At 29.6% G+C, this 23507-nt stretch overlaps 4 protein-coding genes across 12 annotated transcripts in view; 2 read left to right on the top strand and 2 right to left on the bottom strand.

Moving 5' to 3' along the window:
* Window positions 1-306: 306 nt before the first annotated feature.
* LOC109596135 (matrix metalloproteinase-14) lies at window positions 307-17248 on the top strand. Of its 8 annotated transcripts, none has more exons than XM_020011620.2 (9): window positions 307-609; window positions 12633-12753; window positions 13405-13515; window positions 13867-14108; window positions 14164-14720; window positions 14776-15060; window positions 15116-15222; window positions 16296-16352; window positions 16626-16764. In XM_020011620.2, exons 1-8 carry the CDS (start codon window positions 529-531, stop codon window positions 16322-16324), a joined length of 1533 nt encoding a protein of 510 aa, XP_019867179.1. In that variant the 5' UTR covers window positions 307-528; the 3' UTR covers window positions 16325-16352; window positions 16626-16764. The 8 variants fall into 8 exon arrangements, with proteins under 8 accessions (XP_019867179.1, XP_019867178.1, XP_049821861.1 ...); XM_020011619.2 differs by having other exon boundaries at window positions 15116-15288; XM_049965904.1 differs by having other exon boundaries at window positions 15116-15288; window positions 16247-16352.
* Window positions 17249-17863: 615 nt separating this feature from the next.
* On the bottom strand, window positions 17864-19571 carry LOC109596149 (72 kDa type IV collagenase-like). Its single transcript, XM_020011642.2, has 6 exons — window positions 19460-19571; window positions 19358-19406; window positions 19236-19304; window positions 18498-18581; window positions 18220-18434; window positions 17864-18168 (listed from the first exon to the last, which is right to left on the bottom strand). Exons 1-6 carry the CDS (start codon window positions 19547-19549, stop codon window positions 17929-17931), a joined length of 747 nt encoding a protein of 248 aa, XP_019867201.2. The 5' UTR covers window positions 19550-19571; the 3' UTR covers window positions 17864-17928.
* A 586-nt stretch (window positions 19572-20157) lies between these two features.
* Window positions 20158-22096, bottom strand: LOC109596148 (stromelysin-2). Its single transcript, XM_020011641.2, has 5 exons — window positions 21998-22096; window positions 21236-21344; window positions 20992-21066; window positions 20510-20736; window positions 20158-20452 (listed from the first exon to the last, which is right to left on the bottom strand). Exons 1-5 carry the CDS (start codon window positions 22079-22081, stop codon window positions 20219-20221), a joined length of 729 nt encoding a protein of 242 aa, XP_019867200.2. The 5' UTR covers window positions 22082-22096; the 3' UTR covers window positions 20158-20218.
* A 222-nt stretch (window positions 22097-22318) lies between these two features.
* LOC109596131 (uncharacterized) overlaps window positions 22319-23507 on the top strand; it is a 145768-nt gene continuing 144579 nt past the window's right edge. Inside the window, exons 1-4 of one of the 2 annotated variants that reach the window (XM_049965910.1) lie at window positions 22319-22432; window positions 22490-22600; window positions 22656-22772; window positions 22823-23082. The gene's annotated coding sequence lies outside the window, so the exon portion shown is untranslated. Of the gene's footprint in view, window positions 22433-22479; window positions 22601-22655; window positions 22773-22822; window positions 23083-23507 lie in introns of both variants that reach the window. The other variant, XM_049965909.1, reaches the window with a different exon arrangement.

The raw sequence follows: 23507 nt of genomic DNA, 5'->3' as shown, positions 1-23507 counted from the left end.
TTATTTTCCAACTACTATGTTGATGTAACGGTAATACATCAAACAGTTTTACCTAAAAAACTGTTACGTCTGTAGTTATACCACTTTTCTTGGACACTTTTCTTCAAACAAAGTTGAGTAGAAAAAACCGTAGTTCACGAACCGCAAAACGAAACGAAACGAAACCGTGGCAGAATGAATTGCGTCGACGATCTTTCCCGGCGACTTCCCAAAATTCTGCCGGCCAGGATGCGTCAGCCTTAGGCTTTGAGGCAGGTCGCGGACCCTGATAAAAGCACAGTCGGTGCCGCCACGCTCTTTAGTCTCCTCACGCCATCAGAGCGCGCACACCAGCCGCAGGAACCGCTGAAACTCCACACTTCAGTGAACCACGTGAATGGTTTGTTTCGGTCTGACGAGCTTTTTTGGCCACCGACTCGCGTCAAACCTGCTACGAGTCAGATGACTAATAACGTTGATAACGCACAGATAACGAGTATTAATTGAGATTTCGCAGTCGATCGCAGTTTAACACGTTCGTTTGCCAAGATGAGAGCAGGAGTTTTAGTTTGTTTTGCGTTTGTGTGCCTTCTACCCGCCGTCTTCACTGCCCCAGCGGACAATGTTCTGGTGAGTACCTTAGCGGGTGGTTCCCACTATCTAGTCGGTGACACTAACAAAATGCATAAGTGGATCAATTAAATTATTCCATTTATGTCTTTATCTTAAACTGGAAAAAGTTCTGGTAATATATATATTGAATGTCAAAGTTCTTTCGATAAAACAACGTTACAAATTGAAAATAGATTCTTCTGTTATTGTTTTTATTGTAAGGTTACTAACAAGTGTTCAGCTGTGAAGAGAACGATAAGTTACAATGTATGTGACCTAGTACGCCATAATTAAAAGTTTTAGTAAACAATTTTAGGATAATTTTGTTGTTAAACATCATGAATTTACTTTTATCTGTGAATATTTACACACGAGCAGTAGTACCACTGTTTTACAATACAACGATAAAAAATGTATTAACGTTGCTTCCACCCTTTTATAATACAAAATTTGCGTGACTTAATTAAAATTGGCCAAAATCAATACGTCAACAATCATCTGTTTCTAAAGTGATAGTCGTGAATCACAATACTATAACCAAATATTGTAAAACATTTTTTGATACGAGATAAAAATTTGTGTAAATATGGTCATGATCTAGTTTCATAAAACGAGTACCTACTTTCGACATTTATTTATTCGTGAATTATTTGGTTATTATCATCACTGCATTTTTATAAATATGGATCACTTTCAAAAATACATTTTGTTGTATTTCAATGAAATTGTATGTATCTTATCTTCTAATTATGTCCATTGTTTTTTCGCATACTTTTCTTAATTAACCTGCACAAACCGTGAGTCACAGAATATTAAATGTGTTGTGGAATTGATTAACACAAAACTGACAATTTAAATTTGTGTTATTTGTGTCGGAGTCAGATGAATCAATGTTTGTTCTCGGAAGTATAGAAATCTCTGATCTATTCAGATTCGTGTTTCACTTTCATTGTCGATGCGAACGTACCAGGTACGATCAATAAACAAATTACCTCATTTCATGTTTTAGTCAGTAAAGGGGTTTAAAGTTTATTTCTGGATGAGCCAACTCTTATTTCTATCTTGTTTGGCCAATATGAGGTTTTGGGTACCACAAATTGGTAACATTATTATTAATAATCTATTATAATACAAAAATAATAATAATAAGGAAATAAATATTCAGACATGAACATCAGACAATTAATTTTTTAGTACCACAAATTGGTAACTTCATCCAAAGTTTAAAGTATCTATGTATAATTTTATGTCGTAATTTTAAAAATAAATAAAGTTTATTCCTGGATAGGCCATTAAATGATCAAAGCTTTGGGTACTACAAATTTGTAAATTTATCAAAAATTTGGTTTTTATAATTAATAATAAATAATATTATTAAATCAATAAATATTCAGAGATGAACATCAAACAATTTATTTTTTTAGTACCACAAATTGGTAACTTTACCCAAAGTTTGAAGTATTGAAACCCATAATTTTATGTCATAACTTTATAAATAAATAAATAAAACTTATTTCTGGATGGGCCAACTTTTATTTCTGTCTTAAATAAATAAAGTTTTGGGTACTACAAATTGGTAAATTTGTTAAAAGTTTCGTTTTTATTATTAATAATGTATAATATTAATAAATCAATAAATATTCAGACCTGTACATCAGACAATTTATTTTTTTAGTACCACAAATTGGTAACTTTACCCAAAGTTTGAAGTATTGAAACCCATAATTTTATGTCATAACTTTATAAATAAATAAATAAAACTTATTTCTGGATGGGCCAACTTTTATTTCTGTCTTAAATAAATAAAGTTTTGGGTACTACAAATTGGTAAATTTGTTAAAAGTTTCGTTTTTATTATTAATAATGTATAATATTAATAAATCAATAAATATTCAGACCTGTACATCAGACAATTTATTTTTTTAGTACCACAAATTGGTAACTTTACACAAAGTTTGAAGTATTGAAACCCATAATGAGTTTTTGTATAATTTTGTTATAATTTTATAAATAAAGAAAATTTATTCTTGGATGAGTCAACTCTTATTTGTCTCTTAAGTGAACAATGTTTTGGGTACTACAAATTGGTAAATTTATTAAAAGTTTAGTTTTTATTATTAATAATGTATTTATAAACAGTAATAATATTAAATAAATAAATATTCAGACATGTGCATCAGAGAGATATTTTTTTATAACCACAAAGTGATAACTTTACACACAGTTTACAAGTATTGAAACCCATAATATGTTTTTGTATAATTTTATGTCATAACTTTATAAATAAACAGACTTACTGGTACTTATATTGCCAATAGTAATTCAAACTGTTTGTGACCACACTACATAAATAAATAAATGTAAATTATATAACGGATTTTTGAATTAATCTGAATAAAAGTGACTGTTAATGAAGCATGACCTATGAAATATATCTTTGATGAGATTTCAGTTTATCGGAAACTAATTTCCGTTTTTATGGTGATTGAAACTGAGTCACGAATTGATGAATTGTTTGATCATCGGATTTGTTTTTAAATTATATGGTTTTGGTGAAATTGCCTATAATCATAATGTGTGTGGTTTTCAGAAACCCCATTGTGGAAATTTACGGATTGTGTAACAGTCATTAATACACTTGTTGTTGGTTGTTAAATTATTAAGAAAATTATTTCCTAAAACTTCTAACTATAATTATTTATTCTGTTAATGGTTATTTATTATGTCTTAAAGGAGTGTTTATTAAAAATGCTTAATGTTGTTTCCACTGAAAACTTTTTACTTAACTAACTAAAGTCCAAATTTTTGTGTTTATTAATAAAATTCCACTACATTACTTATCCAGATTATTTGTCGTAAACACTAATCCAGGCAATTTATATGATTGACGACATTTTATGCAAATATCCACCATATTTATGTACAACACACAATTTTAACAATTATATTATCAGGAAGTATCGTTCGAATTATTCAAATGACGACAAATGCGTACACCGCAAAAATTATTATTCCCCGTGTGAACAACGATTTGTACAACAAATAAAAACTGTTTCACTTGCTTCATTAGCTGCGAGTGCCTTATTATGTAATTCTTATTTTTTTGGGTAAAAAGTTCGAAACAATGAGCTTTCTATGCACCTACGGCGTCGGCGTTTCGATCCACTTTCGATTTCACCAGTGCTGGCCGAAATCTGTTACAGTCGTTGCGTACTTGAACTTATTTCAAAGTAGGTGAAGCTTGTGGAAGATCGATAACAGTTTACATGCACTTCTGTTTTTTAATTTCTTGACTAGACATGTGCATTAAATCTTGGATTTATTTGCTCAATTGGACACCTACCTACGTATTTTCAAACGGAGATGTTGATATTGGTTATCTTATCAAATATTTCGATTATAAATAATATCTGATGTGCCCCCTATTTTGGGCGACAAACTAATTATTAGTTTGCTAAATTTAATTTACAACAATTATATGTTACTCCGGTCCCGTCAGACTGCAAATTAGCATCCGAACAAAACATTAACGTGAACTGTCTGCGCGTGTGTGTGTGTGTACATACATCGACTCTGTATGTTTACGTATTGCATGACAATCACCAAGGTTTGAATAAAACGATCTACCCGGAAACAAATTGATTCACCTTGGTTGAACCGAATAGTCAGAGGAAGCTCACTGTTATGCTCTTTGTATCGCTCCTGCCTATTAAATGAATTGCGGCGATATTTTTTCCAAATAAATTATTCGTTTCGAGGACTCATATTTACGTTATGCAACTTCTGACAGAATTTTATAATTTGGTTATGTACACATTTTTATGTTGGATGTTGTGTACAATTATAAATAAACAGTAATAATGGTCACGTGTAAAATTGTATTACTATGCAGTTTGAAATTGTTTAATTAGACAGGTAAAGGTTAATTTGTAGTTAATTACTCATAATTTCACACCATTTCGAATAACATATTTATAGAAAATTTTATGGTTCAACCAGCTATCACTTAATTATTATTTCTGATCTGTTTTATTACTTTAAATAAATTAAATTTATAGAATGAATAACTTTTATAAAAGATTTAACACTAATTATTTTTTAAATCAATCAAAACTAATCTGATATTATTAAATTAAAACATTCTTTTTTTAAATAATTATAAAATAAAGTTTTAAGGTTACTTATTTTTTAAATGAAATTAATGTAATACCTCTTTCATTATTTTATAACTCTTCAAGTACTGTTTTATTCAAATACTTTTATATGTTTTAACACTAGTTTCTTAAATGAAGTTAAAGTAAAGTAACTTCAATTAGGTATTACATTATTGTATTAAAACATTCTTTTATTATTTTATAACACTTCAAGTATTATTTTATTTCTTTAGGATTACTTCGAATTAAATACATTTATTTTAGACATGTTTAAATAAATAAATAATTTTTACAAAATAAATTTATAACACTAGTTTTTTAAATGAAACTTAAGTAATGTGATTTCAATTAGGTATTTATTGTATTATTGTATTTAATAATTACATACTCATAAAATACACACACATTTAATAAAATTAAAATAATAATTTTTTAACTCTTCAAACACTTTTATTTCTTTAAAATATTTCGAATTAAATACATTTATTTTGGACATATTTAAAAGAATAATTTTTATAAAATATATTTTTTTAAATGATATTAAAGTAATGTAACTTCAATTAGGTATTACATTATTGCATTAAAACATACTCTTTATATTGTTTTATAACTCTCATGTACTGTTTTATTTCTTTAAATTGATAATGTTTCGAATTAAAAATATTTATTTTCGACATGTTTAAATTAATAAATAACTTTTATATAGAAATGTTTTAACACTAGTTTCTTAAATGAAATTAAAGTAATGTAACTTCAATTAGGTATTACATTAATGTATTTAAACATACTTTTATTATTTTGACTCTTCAAGTACTATTTTATTTTTTTAAGATGATAATATTTCGAATTAAATAAAATTAATAATTAAATTAAATTTTTGACATTTTGAAAATAAAGTTTTAACACTAGTTCCTTAAATGACATTAATTAAACTTTAATTAGGTATTACATTATTGTACTGTATACTATTTTTACTTTAAGACGAAATTTTTTGGAACTATATACATTTATTTTTGACATCAATATCTATTAGAGAATAAAGTCTTAGTACTAGTTATTTCTTAAACAAAATAAAAATGTTTTTACTTCAATTAAGTATCACTTTATATTACATTATAGAGTATTAAAATATGCTTAAGTACTGTTTTATTAATGTAATATGAAATTAAATATTTGATATATTCAATTAAATTGATAACTTTACTTCTAATTAAGTATGTTTATTTTTGACCTATTCAAATAAATGAACAACTTTAATAAAATAGTGTTTTTTTAGTGAAATAAAACTAACGACTTTATTATATTAAAACATCCTCCTTGTATTACTTTATAACTCCTCAAGTACATATTATATATCATGTGACGTCAAACCAATTTTGGTATAACATTAATAAACATATTGTAATTAAATTTAAAAATTTTTAAACAAAGGATCAAATCAGCAACATCCTTTAATTATCCGTATTAATTATTAACTAGGAAATTGTATGTTGATAACATCCTCTAACCAGATAAATATTCCACGTTCAGATAAAATAATTCAATTATCATACCATTATATTACATGATTCCTATCATCACACGACCTTTCTTCATTATTCTCGAAAACCTATTTTTATGAATCTCGGTTATGTGTGAACAGTTCATGTGCCGAGTTCATTATTTCCGCAAGGATCTACATTAACTGTTGTCATTTCTATCATATAAATATGATTGTCACCTTCGTTTCATGTGAACCTTGTCTACACTTCCAGATTGCCTTTTAGCAAGGACTAAATCATTTTTATACATACAAATCGAATTTAATTATTCATTGTTATAAATGTATGGTATAGAACAATTAATAAGTAAACAATTGTAAGAAATCTATTTGTCATTTTTTCAATTCCAAGAACATGATTCGGTGACGAGTTGTTGATTTTTATTTTAGGACCATTTATCGGTCATATCTCGTAGTTTAATCACAAAACAAACATTAACGAATTCCCCTCTTTAATCAATTGTTTCCAGCAAGGTGCCAAAAAATAATAATAATCAATGTCAATGTTATATTTATAAAGCCACACAAAGGATCACCATTGAAATTGGTGTCACGTTTTTATTAATCATAGCGATTAATATTAGGTGCATACATACATAAATAATGAGATTCCTGAAAATATACACTCCTTGATTGTTTGTATCGTCCAGAATACAATGGGGAATTAAAGAAACTGTTCAGTGTGTTAACATCTGGGATCAATTAATTCTATGTTTTGTTTATGTTTTTATATTAAAATTTCTACACGAGTTGTACTACTAATATTACTTTGAGAATATAAAATACATTATAATTAAGTTTAGAGATAAATTATTAGACATTAACATTGTTGCAGGCCATTAGATCTATAATTCATTGATTACTTATTATCATTATTAAACGTTCGATGTCATCGAGTTACAATAATAGCATGAAAATACCTTCAATTAATTTCTATTTGTTTATGTGACAAGGACAGTTACTATTACTGTGTTTAGGAAAATCGTCAAGTACAGAAGAAAAATATAAATTAGTAACTCCAACCACGCGAAAATCTTATCTCTCATTTACAAAATTCTCACAAATCGATTGATGTAAACACTAAAATTAAGCGACAGCATTATTATGGCCTATTGTTCGATAACGAGCCCGCAATATTCATTAGTTTCGATAAAACACGAATTACAATTTTGCAATCGTCAATCGGATTGTTTTAAATACGAGATTTATACATTATTATCAGGAATACTTTCGCATTCTCTTTGGTCTTCAAGGACATGGCGAAAACGCCTTTTGAATACTAATACCCCAATAAAAAATATTCTGTCAACGACCATTGTCCACTATATATGACCCCATGTTATCACTGTTTATGGTGTTTCCTACTGTCGTTCCTTCGAAAGATTCGTTTTGCCAAACAAGTTGACCCCAGACCGGGGTTCCATAGTTATGGAAAATAAACCATTTGTAAGTGAATAATGATTTGCGTCGGCTTTGACGTCTTGTTTTGCTTTTTAACTTAGTAGTTACTCATGTCCACAGATAATACTAATTATTAGCTAATTGGGCAAATGAATCACACATCGAATGGTGGTGAGGAAAAATCATGTGCTCAACGTGATTTTAAATCTATTCGGGGCACATTTCTGCGGTGACTAATGCGATTATGATAATTTTGTAATTGTAGGAGTTTATGGACCTTCTGGTGACCAACTGTGAGTTTGCGGTTTTGAGATGTTGTTCTTGAAAATTGATAGCAATTGTGTGTCGTGTGTGGAACTACCGAGATGACCGGCTTAAATTTATCGCTTTGTCTGCTTGACTCAATGAATCACTGATGATAGTGACTCACTTTCAAAGACTCAAAAAATTCAAACATGTTAATGTGCTTAAGTATGTTTATAAAATGGTTACTAGTTTTTTCATTTTATAATGTGGAATATTCTCCATAATTATATAAATGTAAATTAAGTTAATTAGCACAAATATTAGCATTTAATTATTATACAATAAAATTAATTAAAATTACACAATAAAATCGACCAGTTTTTAAATTAGGCTCGTGTGTTTGTTGACTTTTCGTAAATTAGGAGGCAATTCATTAAACAACATAGAAAATAAGTACATCAATTAAATTGATTATCACACTAGTAGTTCATAAAGTTCATGCGTTTCGATTAGTAAACAAACATAATTTGTTCAAGACTACTGAACACTATCATTTAAATCTCATAAATAATAATTTAATGCCGCATTTATGTGCATCACATTAGCAATGACATTGGTGGACACTAAAACTGAAGTAAAATTAAGGTTCATTGTCACTGTCAGTGCCATTAAGATGATTATAGTGTTTCCGGATTTGATTTTTATGTTGATAAGGGATCAGTGTTGGTTGGATGAGTAAATCAGAGTTGTAATGAGTGATCAAACATGTGATGATGTGCAGGTATTTTAAAAATTGTTATAGTTTCAAGAAAATTATTGAAAAACTTATAGATAAGTAAATCAGAGTATTAATGAGTGCCTAAACACTTCTTTAGATTTTTTAGATTCTTTAAATTTTTAGATTCTTTAGATCCTTTTGATTTATTAGGTTCTTTAGATTTTTTAGAATCTTTAGATACTTTTCTTTAGATTCTTTAGATTCTTTAGATTCTTTAGATTCTTTAGATTCTTTAGATTCTTTATATTCTTTAGATTCTTTAGATTCTTTAGATTCTTTAGATTTTTTAGATTCTTTAGATTCTTTAGATTCTTTAGATTCTTTAGATTCTTTAGATTCTTTAGATTCTTTAGATTCTTTAGATTCTTTAGATTCTTTAGATTCTTTAGATTCTTTAGATTCTTTAGATTCTTTAGATTCTTTAGATTCTTTAGATTCTTTAGATTCTTTAGATTCTTTAGATTCTTTAGATTCTTTAGATTCTTTAGATTCTTTAGATTCTTTAGATTCTTTAGATTCTTTAGATTCTTTAGATTCTTTAGATTTTTTAGATTTTTTAGATTCTTTAGATTCTTTAGATTCTTTAGATTCTTTAGATTCTTTAGATTCTTTAGATTCTTTAGATTCTTTAGATTCTTTAGATTCTTTAGATTCTTTAGATTCTTTAGATTCTTTAGATTCTTTAGATTTGAATGATGTTCAGATAGTTAAGTCTCAAGAAAAATTATTGTAAAAATTATAGGTGAGCAAATCAAAGTATTAATGAGTGCCCAAATATTTGATGATATGCAGATATTCTAAAAATTGTTGAAGTTTCAAGAAAAATAATTGTAAAAATTATAGATTATCAAATCAGAGTATTAATGAGTGCCCAAATACTTAATGATATGCCAATATTCCAAAAATTGTTGAAGATTCAAGAAAAATTATTGTAAAAATTATAGATTGGTCATGATTCAAGTATAATTCAAGTGAAACATGTTCTTCCAGATGCTAATTAATTAATGAGGTAAGCTTGTGAGCACCCGGAACTTTCGGACATTGGTGGACACTAAACCTTAAGTAAAATTAAGATTCATTGTCACTGTCAGTACCATTAAGATGATTATGGTGTTTCCTGATTTGATTTTTATGTTGATAAGGGATCAGGATTAGTTGGATGAACAAATCAGAGTAGTAATGAATGACCAAACATATGGTGATGTGCAGATATTCTGAAAATTGTTGAAGTTTCGAGAAAAATTGTTGTAAAAATTATAGCTTGGTCATGATTCAGATGCAATTCAATTGAAACAGGTTCTTCCAGATGCTAATTAATTAATGAGGTAAGCTTTTGAGCATCCGGAATTTCATAGAAAAAAATCGTGATTGTAAATAATTGATTTCTTATTTATTGGCTTTAAACTGCGTCTTGTTTTTTCTAATGAAATTTATGCCTCACCGATTATTTAATCGGAATATTTTGGATCAGTCAATTCAAGGCAACATTTCTGATACACTTGGTGTTGTAGGGACTCCTCCGTCGAAAAGGTCAAACAACCAGAAAAATAATATTATAATTTTAACCTATGGTTGCGATTATAAATTTAGTTAAAGTTCATTACGATTCCTTTATCTCAGGCATATTAAACGTCTGCCTTAGTGACAGGGTGGCGTGTTTTGCATTTTATTAATCGTGTGACCTTTGAGTAATCCTTGCGGGAAAATGCTACCGTTTGAATATTGAATTCGGAAGATACCGTTATTTTCGCTGCAACATTATTAACGTAAAAAAACTTCCGACTCCACTTCCGTTGACGTCGGTGTTTACTCAGTAAAACCCATTCATTGTGCCGATGCTCAGATTTTTTTCTTTCAAATAAAATTCCGTCCGCCGTTGTGATTTGCAAATGAGTCATGCCAAACAATAAGACACCACTCATGAGTTATAATGCGAGTATAATTAGTACTCTAGACACAACCGCATTGACTTTGATCTGAGATATTTCCGCCACTTACGGCGTATACTTAGAACAAGTTCCTTCAGAAAACACGTGTAGGAAATTAAATGCATATGTTTATTAAAAGTGGAGTCGAGGGTTACGATTCGTTTGCTTAAAACCGTGGTACCATTTCATGAGCTAAGTCTGGAAATCGATAATTAATTATTCCTGATAAAAATGAAATAAATTGTTGGCTTAGTGATTCATTCTGTTGTAATTATCAGATCTCCGTCACGAAATCAATCAGCGATATTTACTTTGCTCCCAATTTAATTTTATCAAGAACTAATGTGTAACATCCTCTCAATGGGAGATGCCATCTTGATCAAACAAATGCCTTAAATACACAAAGGGATTTGGAAGATTTGGACTTGACTTTGATGTGTCGTAGACAATAGACAAGAATTTAAAACTGACCAATTTAACAGCACACCTAAACCAATTAAACCAATCAATTTTTACGTCAACAACGGAACGGCTGCACTTCCACAGTCTGATCTATTGTTTACGACAGATATGGAATGCACACAAGAGGTTAAGACACTCTTAAAAATAACTGCCACGCCTTGTTTTGTTGTTTTTCGAAAGTGAAATTACTTTGAACTTGCATTTTTCACTTGTCACGTTCGTCACGTGTCACGTCCATTTTTGTTTTTAAGTGTATCAAAAAGAATGAGAAAAATTCAGGTGAAATATGCCCGTGGGGTCACACGATTTGCAATTCTGATATTTTCTGAAGAATGATCGCGCTTTGAATGAGATATTTGCGTAAACATCATTGTTACAGATTCTTGTAGGTGCGTCTCTGAGGCTTGATCTTTCTTGGTATTATATGGTTTTTTTTTTATCAAATTTCCACACTGAATCAGCCTTGCATTAACAGCACGGACTTCCGTCACATTACAATCATGTAACTACATTAAATATTATGGTCATTTATTTATAATCATTAAAATTTCATAACCATTTTAAAAAATATTCCAAATTGAACGAATAATAATTGATAACACCCAATCAAACCACTTAATAAAAGATCTTCTAGGCAGCTTCCGTTGTTTTAATAAAATAGTAGTAACACTGACCTTGACCAATTTGTCCTGTTAATTGATTAAGCATATGACTCATAATATGGACAACAGGTATAAGAATTTACTCATAAACATTCTTGGAAACCAATATTAATTCCTATTAGGAAATTGTGTGGGATAGTTCATTCATAAAATTCTGTTGATTTATTCAAAAAGAAAAAGTCTTTAGGGTCAACCACTATTATATTTGTTTTATGATTCACAACCATGTAATTTTATTTTTATAGTCACTAAACTGGTTACATCAACACTACTAACTACAGATGATGAGTTGCCATATTCAAAATTTAAACAACTGCAATTGTTTGTTCAAAGCTCGCTATCGTTCATTAAATTATCAAAGAGCAAATACTGATGAAAATGTTTTTCTCGCCTAATAAAAATATATTTACCTTGTTTTACATGACTAAGGCTGAATCGTAATGAATCAACGACAATAATTCATGTAATTCATCAAAGTTAAAGATCAAACTTCAAAATGAAAATGTCTAGACAAGAAACTACCAGGTGAAATGATTTGCTCAAGATCTTATCTTAAAAGCAATTTACTTTTTGTCCATCTTACTTTACACATTTACTTATGTCAACTGACAACCAAAAATTATATAATTATTGTAAAAAACTGCGGTTTTATGTGGAGCAACTTTCTCCAATCCATTGATCATAATCAGTCTGAGGTTTCACACATAAAAATGTTTTGTAATGTTATCGTTTATTCAAATATTTGAGTAAAACGACGAGATGCGTGTGGAAACATTCGGGGATTATGTTTGTATTGTTCTTAAAAACATCAATAAACAACATATTGATTTAAGTGATGGAATAACACAAGTGTGTTTGGGTTTGTTACAGCTATACCTCCAAAGTTTTGGCTACATAGACAAGAAACGAACCGCCTCCGACCATCAGGATATAGTTGATGTAACTAAAGCAATCAAAGAGTTTCAGAGTTTTGCTGGATTGGACGTAACAGGTAATTAAACGAAATTTTATGCGTTTTGTCAAAGGGGCAAATTTCTATTCGTGATTTCATAAAAGTGAACGTAAATCATAATTTTTCACTTGATTAAACATTTTTCCAAATTAACTAAATAAATTACACCACATTTATTGTGTAAAAAAAATAAATTCTATGGGAGCAATTAAGTAATTTTATTATATAATAAATTTATCATAAAATTACTAAAAATATTATTATGGTAATTATTTTTTAATTGTTTACATGAAGGTTGCGGATGCACTGAAAATAAGATTTAAATATAGTGAATTACAAAGTATTGTTTACACGATGAATATTACAAATCAATAGGATTCCTCAACTATGATATAATTGATGAAATATTTTTTACTAAATTGTGGCTTTGTTGTATAATTTGTTGGAAACGTTTTATAAATTATGGAAGTTATAATCAATTTAGTGAAGAGTTATCGTATCTGTAAGGTTACACCAGCATGAAAATGCAATGCAATAGTTTTTAAATAATTATAGAACAAAGGTTGACATTAACTCAATTAACTTGGTTAACACACATAATTATCATTAAACATATTTTCCATTTCGTGGAATAAATAATACAATTAACTGAATACAAAACTTTATTTTAATTACTTGGGCAATTTGTAGGTGTTGCGGACAATGAAACGCTGAAATTGATGGGTACACCTCGATGTGGTGTTCCAGACAAAATTGGCACCAAGGAAAAAGATGGAAGACAAAAAAGATATGCTCTGCAAGGTGGGTACTAATTGTTCATTTAATATATTATTTAAATATTGATTCAGTCAATATTGACTAACTTTCAAAAGATGCGGTTTTACTCAAAAATTAGATTATCAATCGTAACATCCATATCTCTAATATGTAAATATAAATATGCACGTGTCAATAACACAATGATTTAATATCATACAGAATAACGTTACGTTTAGTTCCAATAACGGCAGTACCTTTATTTAAGAGAACCTAACTGTTCAACAGGAAGCCCAATTAATTGTGAGTTTCAATGAATGCACTCCATTCACAAACTTACAATGGCTTGTATCAAATTTGGAACCAATATTTGTAATCCCTTGTTTGTAATTATAGGTAGCAGATGGAAGGTAAAGAACTTGACCTACAGAATATCGAAATACCCAAGAAAACTCGACAAGAAAGACGTAGATAAGGAAATTTACAGGGCGTTTTCCGTATGGTCTGAATATACTGATCTCACATTCACCCCATCCAACGGCCAAGTTCACATAGACATTAGATTCGAATCTGGTGAACATGGAGACGGTGATCCGTTCGATGGGCCGGGTGGTACCTTAGCTCATGCCTACTTCCCTGTAAGTCTCCAAATTTATCACATATAATCAGGAGTTATCACAAAATCATTTCTAGGTTTACGGTGGTGATGCTCACTTTGACGCGTCTGAGCAATGGTCGATAAACAGTTACAGAGGCACAAATCTATTCCAAGTAGCCGCTCACGAGTTCGGCCACTCGTTAGGTTTAAGTCATTCGGACGTTAGAGAAGCTCTAATGGCTCCATTCTACAGAGGATACGACCCGATCTTCCAATTGGACAGTGACGACATACAAGGTATTCAAGCACTTTACGGCAAGAAGACGAAGAAAACGCCCACTCCCAGTTTTGATGATGATGATGACATCGACGATATTGATCACGAGGGAAATACCCCAACAGTCACCAAAACCAACGTGCCAGATCAATCGCTTTGCAAAGATCCCAAATTCGATACCATCTTTAATTCAGCTGAAGGTTACACTTATATATTCAAAGGAGACAAATACTGGAGACTGACTGATGAAAGTGTTGCTCCTGGATATCCTAAGAGTATTTCCCAAGGTTGGCCAGGATTGCCCGGAAACATTGACGCAGCGTTCACCTATAAAAACGGCAAAACCTACTTCTTCAAGGGTTCCAAGTATTGGAGGTACTGTTTTCATTATAAACGTATAAAAACGTGTCGTAATATTAAATGTGTTTAGGTACAAGGGTAGAAAGATGGACGGAATTTACCCTAAGGAAATATCTGAAGGTTTCACCGGTATCCCAGACGATGTAGATGCAGCTTTAGTTTGGAGTGGTAATGGAAAAATTTACTTCTACAAGGGCAGTAAATTCTGGAGATTCGACCCCACACAACGCCCTCCAGTTAAATCAACATATCCGAAGTTAATTGCAAATTGGGAAGGCGTTCCCAATAACTTAGATGCAGCTTTCCAATGGACCAATGGATATACATACTTTTATAAAGACAATGCTTATTATAGGTAAATTAAATTATAACGTTTATAAAATAGAAGTTAATGATAAATTCTTTTTAAGGTTTAATGATAGAGCATTCGCGGTAGATGCCGTGGATCCAGCTTTTCCAAGATCAACCGCTTACTGGTGGTTTGGTTGTAAAGAAGCCCCTAAAGGAACAATTGGAAGTAAGAGATGGGGTGCATTAACGAATGAGGAGAGCGGACCGGATCCAAATGAAAACGAATTTACAGGTACTTATACCTCATTATTATTATTAAATCACTTATAAGGTTGCAAATATCAAAAAAGCTCATCTTTGTAATTTGTTACTGTCCTTGTCTACTGTCCTTCTGTAATTGCTTTTTGGTTATATGATAAAATCATCTGTTTTGACTCCTTAGATGCTAAATATTTTTTTATTAAATAATCTAATTTATATTGTAGTTAATTTCTCATTAACTATTCTTTTATTTTCTCATCTTTATACATTATTAAATTGGATATTAATTTCCAGTATTTGCAACTTTAATAGTTAACATTTTCTTTTTATCAAATTCAGCTATTTGGCTACTAATAACTCTTAAAATAATCGATAAACATAATAAGAAACGCTCTCCTCATGAAGTATGTATCCAACATTATATTAATTGCTTTCCTCATGCATGTCTCCACTTTTTGCTTTTGCTAACATCACCATAAGTTTAGTAAAATTAACTATTTGTTTCGAGTTCTTTGTTAATTACTCTTAACAAATAGAACCAGAACCTTTAATTCAGATGATGAAAAGGTTGAATGATGAATCTCTCTATATTTTATTACACTTCCACTAACATCACAAAAAACCCGCATTTAAATGGTTTTGCACGGTTAGAATAGTTATTAGAAAGAATAGTTTTGCACGCAGCGCACCTGCGCATTATTTTTATTTCTTTTGATTTACTTAAGTTACATGAATATTCACTGAATTTATAATTTATATTGTTATGGTTCGGATTATGTACATATGTCATTCATTCATTCATTTCATTTCATGAATCATGATTTTTACAAATATTGGCATTATAATAATTATGTAACAAATTAATTGAGTCAGTTTGAAAGTAAATTTGTAAATATCCATTCACACATTAACATAATAATCCGAATTATAATGATAGTAATGAAATAAACGCTTATGGGAGGTAATCCAGCTTGGCAATATGTTACTAGTCGGTCGATTCCTTCGGAAAATGTCTAACTGGAAATGGAATCATTCCAGAAAACTACAGGAGACCCCCTACAGTTTAGAATAAGAGCCGGAACAAACCATTTATAAGTATGTGTACGTCCTCATTTTCATTTGTATTTTAAGTTGAATTAGCTTGTAAGTGTTTGAAAATTGTTGATTGTGTGTTGCCACTTAGTTTCGTTGTGTGTTAAAAAGAAATAAAATACGCCAAATAATTACTATTAAATATTCAATTATAAAAATCCATTTCAATATATTTCAAAGTATTAAACCATAATCAGCGATTTCGTTAAGCTTAGCTTAAAATATGTTAAATATGACCCTTTAAAACAGATTTGAAAATTGGTGTTTCACTTTTAGTATCTCCGAATGACCCAGAGTCACAAAGGAATAATGATCCAGAAATATTAAACAGCGACGACTCAGGAAAAAGCTCCAGTCCAAGAATATCGCCGCTCTCTCTCACGTTACTAGTGACTTTAACGACGGTACTATTAACTAGTGTAAAAATGAACTGAGTGTTTTATTCGTTTCATAAACGAAACTTTGCTTTGACTGAGACTTAAAAATGAAAATTGTGTGATAGACAGTACACTTTTTTATAGTATAACGTGAATACCTCTGCGAACAAATCTAATGAGATCTCTTAAAACTTAAAGTCTTAAATTAATCTATTGTTTTTATAAGAAACAAGGATGCGTCAAGCATGTCTAAACAGGGTTGCCTAACTGTAAGATGTGTATTCTCGTATTTCGAAATGTTTAATTTAATTGCCACTCTTCAATTTATACTGTAATAGAGTGAACTGTATATAGTATAGCTTTACGAAAAATTTAGATTTAATTTTTAAATGGAAATATAATTTATATAATCAAATATGTAAAAACCGTTAACTCATGAGCAACTAAAAGTATTTATTGAAATACTCCGCTATAATTTATACATATATTTTTTTATTTTAATAAATACGATTATTTGCTTAATACTTTATTTCTACTTAATAATTTTTGTATATGTCTTGATTAGGTATGTATCTCCGATACTAAGCAATAAATAAATTATATTTTAATTAATAATGTGTCTTATTTAAGTTATTACATCATACCAATCTAAAATCGTTTGATCCTACTGAATTTTAAGGGAGATATCATGCACGACAGAAACAGCATCAGTCTGCAAATTTGCTTCGTAATTGTAATCTTTTGCTCCCTCTGTCACACATGATGTCCCTCTCAAAATTCAGTAGGATCAAAGACTTTCCTCTGAGAATAAACTTAATAAGACCTCTTAAAGCTTAAAGTTTTCATTAATCTTGTTTCGAATAAGAAACAAGGATGCGTCAAGCATCTGTAAACATGGTTGCCTAACTGTAGGATGTATATTCTATATTAGTGTGTAATTTTAATTGCAGCTTTTCAATTTATACTGTAATAGAGTGCATTGTATACAATACGAAGAGTTTGATCCATCTGAATCCTGAAAGAGACAGTAAGTCTCCCACTATGGGACAGACTTCTACTGTCTCTGTCATGCATGATGTCTCTCTCTAAATTCAGACGGGACAAACGCTTTCCCTACTCTATAATCAAATATGTAAAAACTGTTATGTTGTGTGTATATGTTTTATTTAAGTACCTATTTGACATACAACCGTTTCAAATGGTCAATTCTCCGATTTTTTATATAAATTTTGGATAGCATCTACATCTGTATCAGCCAATCCAAAAGTGGGGTTGTAATCGTAGGTCACTGGATACATAACTGAGTTTTTGTCGTTATTGTGTTTGAGGCCCAATACGTGGCCTATTTCGTGCACTAATATTTCAAAAAGATGTTTTTTATTCCCAAGAGGTGTAAATATGCCCCATTTATGTTGACTATTAATATGTATTATTCCATCATACTAAAAATTATTTTAATTACCATTTGAAATTACCATTTAGTAAAAACTCACTGGATAGTAGCCCTGGCCTAGTTTTTCATAATCCGTTAGGTTTATAAAATTAATTTTTATATCTGGATTTATGCCACTTTCTCTAAATTTTAAGTCTATATGGTTGGTCCACACTGAGAATGCCCTGCGAATCTCGACTTCTGTGTCACTTGCATCTAAATCTGTTGGATAGTTTAAAATTGTATATGTTAGCTCTTTTTGAGGCCATTTTTTCTCTAAAATTGAAAGATGTGACATAAATATAAATATTACTTAGTAGGTTTGTTTTTAATTATTACCTATAGTGTAATCTCTTGATTCTATGTCTTTATTTCCACATCTTGGAAAGCTCATCATTTTTTTCGTCTCAGCATCCATTTTACCTAAACAATTATTATATTATTAGCTACCGAATGAAGAAAGCTTCTAGTTCATATATCCCCTTTCTAACTATGCTATTAATTTTTTTCTTACGTTCTTTATGAAACATTATTTTGGGTTAAAAGTGACATGTTAAAGTATTATGACACGTACGTACTCGTGCAACATGTTTAGGAATAAGTCTGTACTAAAATTGCAATGAATCAACCACTAGAATGAGATTTCGTGCAGTGAATTTTATAAAATAGTTGGACAAATGGATTTCACATAATTTAAATGGGGAAAATAAAATTAATTATTTGATATTTGCCCATTTTCTACTTACTATACAAATTAGCTATATAGAAAGTTAAATAGGCAGTCAATCACCCTATAGTCCAAATTAGTTTTGCATGTGACCATTATGTACTCTTGTTCTTGTCCAATATTTTACGTAACAGTTTTATTTTGATGAGGTAGACTAAACAGAGTTTGGATTCTTCTTCAGCTCCAGGATACCAAATTATTTGTGTTGTATTAATTTGATTATCAAAAAATGCTTAATTGTAGTGGTGACTATTGTTAAAAATTAATTTAAAGAATGTTGTTATTTTAAAGTTAAATGTATAAAAAATCAATAAACCCTGAGGATGCAAATTGATAATAATAATATTCACCAGTCGGGTTGAGACTAAAATAAGTTTGAAACTTCTTTAATTCTTCTTCAAAATTATCTTCTGAATTATCTAAGAAGGTAAAATATATTAAATATAACAATATAAAGGAAAACATAATTTACCTTTGTCATTATTTGGTTTATCCATATATCCATACTTGATTAAATAGTTCTATGATTAAATATTATTGTAATTTCTTAAAATAAAATATAAAAATTTCTTACCATCATCTTTTCATGTTCCGATTTAGCAGAAAAAATTGATCTTATAGTAAATATTGAAATAAAACAGTATATTAAAAACAACAATTTCATATTGAATATGTTAATTATAATACAACCACCTCTTAAGAATAATCAGAATAAATAACGATGTGATTTTTGTATATCACATGTCATTGGTTATTTTTATCACATTAATTAAAAGAGTAATCACTTGTACGTAACATAATATAAACATTTATATTTAATAATATACACAAAATAATATGAAAATTTAATTTGTACAACAGAGTGATAATGATGACAATAATATCATCAATGACGATATGCACTTTGAATATTTATTTAAAAATTGTTTTTTATTTATAATTGCCGCATAAAGTCTTAAAAAATGTTAAAAAAATAATAATAAAAATTAACAAAATTTGATATTTATAGAAAATACAAATTTGAACTTAATGTGGTGTATTCCCACCTTTATTACGAATGACAGCCTCACATCTTCTGTGGATACTCAAAATCTGGGTTCTAATTTCAGTTTCAAGTCTAAATTCTTCCAAATTTCGAGGGGAGCTGGTTAGGCCATATCATTAATCCCAACGTCAGCAAGATAATTTCGGACAACATGGGCGTGTAAAAAATAGACATATAAAATAGGCACAATATACAAAAATTAAAAAGAAGATGATAAAAAAAGAAAGTTTCTTCTCAAAAAAATTTTAATTTGTAAACCACTGTTATACATGTTTAAAAATATTTCAATTAATATGTTCCATATAAATTTTGAATAGATTGTATATCGATATTACTTAATCCAAAAGCTGGATCATATCCTTGTGAATATGGATACATTACGGACTTTTTATTGTTGTTGTGATCGATACCCAAGGAGTGACCTATTTCATGTACCATTGTTGCTAAAAGATGTTCTTTGTTGTTAAAAGGAGGGAATATGCCCCACCTGTACCTTAGATTTAAATGTATATCACCTCTAGGCTGTAATGGAAAATAGGTTTAATTTCAAATTGAGACCGTCATAAGGAGGAAACTCACTGGAAAATAGGCGTGCGCAAGTTCCGTCTCAAAATTATCGCCATGGGCACCTTGGTAAAAGCCTATTTCTATATCTGGATCACCGGTTGTTTCTTGGAATGTCAAAGGTGCACGGTTGGCCCACATGGAAAATGATCTTCGAACTTCTGCACGTACATCGCTTTCGTCTTCGTTGGGGGGATACTTGACAATTTTGTACGTTAAAGTTGTCTTATTCCATTTGCTTACTAAAAGGTGTCATTATTATATAAGGAGAAAGGATTTGACCGTGAAATTTTAACACAAGTTGAAACTATTTTTATTAAGAATTTTGTTTTAGGTACTCAAACAAAGCTTTTACATTTCTTCATTTGACTATCATTTATTTTTGTCAATCAACAATTTTTTGACAAAACAAATTGGATAACGACTAATACGGTTGAAAAAGTAAATTCATTTTTCAGGTATCTAATATGTATTTAAAATGTATCTATTATACTTACACCGATTAGATTTTTTATCTGTATTTGCACATCTTGGCCTTCCCATCATTTCCTTTGTTGCGCTGTCCATTTTACCTAAATATTATTTTGGAAGTACACCATTTTATTTTGTAAAAAAACTAAATATTAAAATTGTGGAGTAAAAAATATTTGAAACAATAATTAATTGTGTTACTGGAATTAATTTAAAATCTTGTAACATCGTTATAATATATGAACAACCCCACAATATTCAAACACCTACCTGTAGGTTCTAAACCAAAGTATTCCTGAAATTGCTTTAAACCATTGGTCATTTTTTCATTGTCATCTCCAGTCATCTCATCCATGTATCCATATGTGGATAAATATTTCTAGAAATTGTAATTTTTTAGCTTTTGGGTATTAACATGAATTCATGTTTTAGTTAGGTATATTAAAGGTAAAATTCTCCTACGATCTTGTAGGACATCATTTCTTAACCAGAAGCGAACTCGACGTTCATCAATGTACAATTCTAATCTACTTTTATATGTAAAAAATACATATTTTTATTGTCTGGACTTTGCCCATTCTAATCATTGGTCTTGGGTCAAATACAAGCGTCGCAATGGTCTTTGTGTTGCCTGCATCTCCTAATTGTTCTTTTCTATCCATTTTCATTTGTGGTACTTCTTCATCTACCACTTCTCGTCATCTTTCTGAAGTAGAGCTAATTTCATAAAATCGAGTGCACAAGTAAGAAATAACACTGATTTGATTTACCCCAAATTCCAAGAGTCTAATTAATTGCTTCATTTCTCTCATCTGGGGCTAATTTAGGTTTAAATTCTACAAAAACCAATACTAACACTATTCTCAGCAATTGTATTGACTTTCCTTGAAAACGTATGAATTTTGTTTCTTTATCTTATTGAGTCTAAACTCATAAAAATTAATAAATTAATCATCGCCTCTATGGTATATACATTCCAGTACTATATTTTATTTCATAAAAGTTTAATATCCGTGAAAGTTTTATACTTACCATAATTTTCTGTTTATTAACTGGATAGGAATGTGAACTTATTATTAAAACTAATAAAACACCACAACATAATGTAATTCGCATTTTCAAGTACTTGACACTGAGACAATGTACAAAATAATAATATGAAATGCAAATATTGCGAATAATAATAAGAAAAATTATCTGCGCAATTTAATAACATTAAAAAATAAGCAAACGATGATCATAAGCCAAAATAATTAAGTTTAACATTAGTAGTTATATACAAATGTAGATTGTAGAGGTCAATGTAGAGTTATCAACGATTTATAAATCATTGGTTTAAAAGTTAAGAAAATATAATTAGTTGTGCATGTTCAATTTTCAATCAACATGTATTTTAATTTGGTATTTGTTTATTTTTTATATTTATATGATTGTGATGCAACCCCGGTGAACTTGCATAATAGCATGGTATGAGCATAAACTAATAAAATATCTACCTACAAGTTGATTGTTAGATGTATTTAGGTAAATTTGGATACTTGGAAAAGGATGAAATGAAGAAAGAAAATATGAATATGACTAAATATAAGAACGCTTTGATGATGTTCCAAATGAATTACAAGCTACCAATGACGGGTAAGTTTCAATGACTTTTCTCTAATTAGTTAAATTAAAAATTAAAACATTGAAGGCGTTATGGATAAAGAAACAGTCAAAATGATGAGCATTCCTAGATGTGGGAATCCGGATAACATAGTGAATAAACCTCATAGGCAAAAACGATATGTTATTAAGTGTGACCAGAACTGTAAGTAAAACAATGAAATGTACTTAAGATGCACACTGTCATATTTTCAGATACGTTTTTCAAACGAAAATCTAATTTAACTTATTACATTAAAAAATTTCCCAAGACGCCGGAAAAATTTGAAGTAAGACGTGAAATTAAAAGAGCATTTTCGCTCTGGTCCCGCCACAGTAATTATACATTTAAAGAAGTTTTTACATATGATGGAGATCTCGAATTGAGTTTTGAAAAAGGAACGCATGATTCATCAGAGTACGAAACTGACAGCTTTGACGGGCCTGGCGAAGTTCTGGGACACGCCTATTCACCCGTAATAAATACTTTAAATAAATAATTAATATTATATAATTATGAAAACTATATGATAAGTATCTGACCCAGACACAAAATAGTACAATTTAGATTTTGTTTGATAATCGAATAATAAGTGAAAGTATCGATATTGTTCGATGGCCAAGTGGAAATTTAAATCTTTCATATTCATTAAAAAAAATTAGATTTCGCCAAATAATTAATAAAATCTGAATAATTTTGTTCCTACAGTATCTTCTCAAGTAAATAGTTCTTTTTTTGAAATTTAAGTTTCAAAAATTGTTTTTTCTCACATTTCCGTAATCTTTGATCCAACCGTTTTTAAATTTGGTATATATTCTAAAATGTATGTTACGTACTTTTTTCCACCACTGTTTATATAATAATTGCTCTTAGTGCAAAATCTAAATGATTGGTTTGATG

This window comes from Aethina tumida, chromosome 4 (genome assembly GCF_024364675.1).
Source record: "Aethina tumida isolate Nest 87 chromosome 4, icAetTumi1.1, whole genome shotgun sequence".
In the NCBI taxonomy this organism is placed as follows: Eukaryota; Metazoa; Arthropoda; class Insecta; order Coleoptera; family Nitidulidae; genus Aethina; species Aethina tumida.
The sequence above is the reverse complement of the archived record's forward strand: the minus strand, read 5'-3'. Positions and strand labels throughout refer to the sequence as shown.

What these genes read in the sequence shown, in the direction of transcription:
- LOC109596135 (XM_020011617.2), top strand. Translation starts at nt 529, where the DNA reads ATGAGAGCAGGAGTTTTAGTTTGTTTTGCGTTTGTGTGCCTTCTACCC. An exon ending in CCCCAGCGGACAATGTTCTG is followed by an intron (nt 610 to 12,632) that starts GTGAGTACCTTA and finishes GGTTTGTTACAG; the next exon opens with CTATACCTCCAAAGTTTTGG. An exon ending in AAAGACAATGCTTATTATAG is followed by an intron (nt 15,061 to 15,115) that starts GTAAATTAAATT and finishes ATTCTTTTTAAG; the next exon opens with GTTTAATGATAGAGCATTCG.
- LOC109596149 (XM_020011642.2), bottom strand. Translation starts at nt 19,549, where the DNA reads ATGAAATTGTTGTTTTTAATATACTGTTTTATTTCAATATTTACTATA. An exon ending in ATCAAGAGATTACACTATAG is followed by an intron (nt 18,435 to 18,497) that starts GTAATAATTAAA and finishes TTTCAATTTTAG; the next exon opens with AGAAAAAATGGCCTCAAAAA. An exon ending in TAGGCCAGGGCTACTATCCA is followed by an intron (nt 18,169 to 18,219) that starts GTGAGTTTTTAC and finishes AATAATTTTTAG; the next exon opens with TATGATGGAATAATACATAT.
- LOC109596148 (XM_020011641.2), bottom strand. Translation starts at nt 22,081, where the DNA reads ATGCGAATTACATTATGTTGTGGTGTTTTATTAGTTTTAATAATAAGT. An exon ending in TTAATAAACAGAAAATTATG is followed by an intron (nt 21,345 to 21,997) that starts GTAAGTATAAAA and finishes TACAATTTCTAG; the next exon opens with AAATATTTATCCACATATGG. An exon ending in AGATAAAAAATCTAATCGGT is followed by an intron (nt 20,737 to 20,991) that starts GTAAGTATAATA and finishes GACACCTTTTAG; the next exon opens with TAAGCAAATGGAATAAGACA.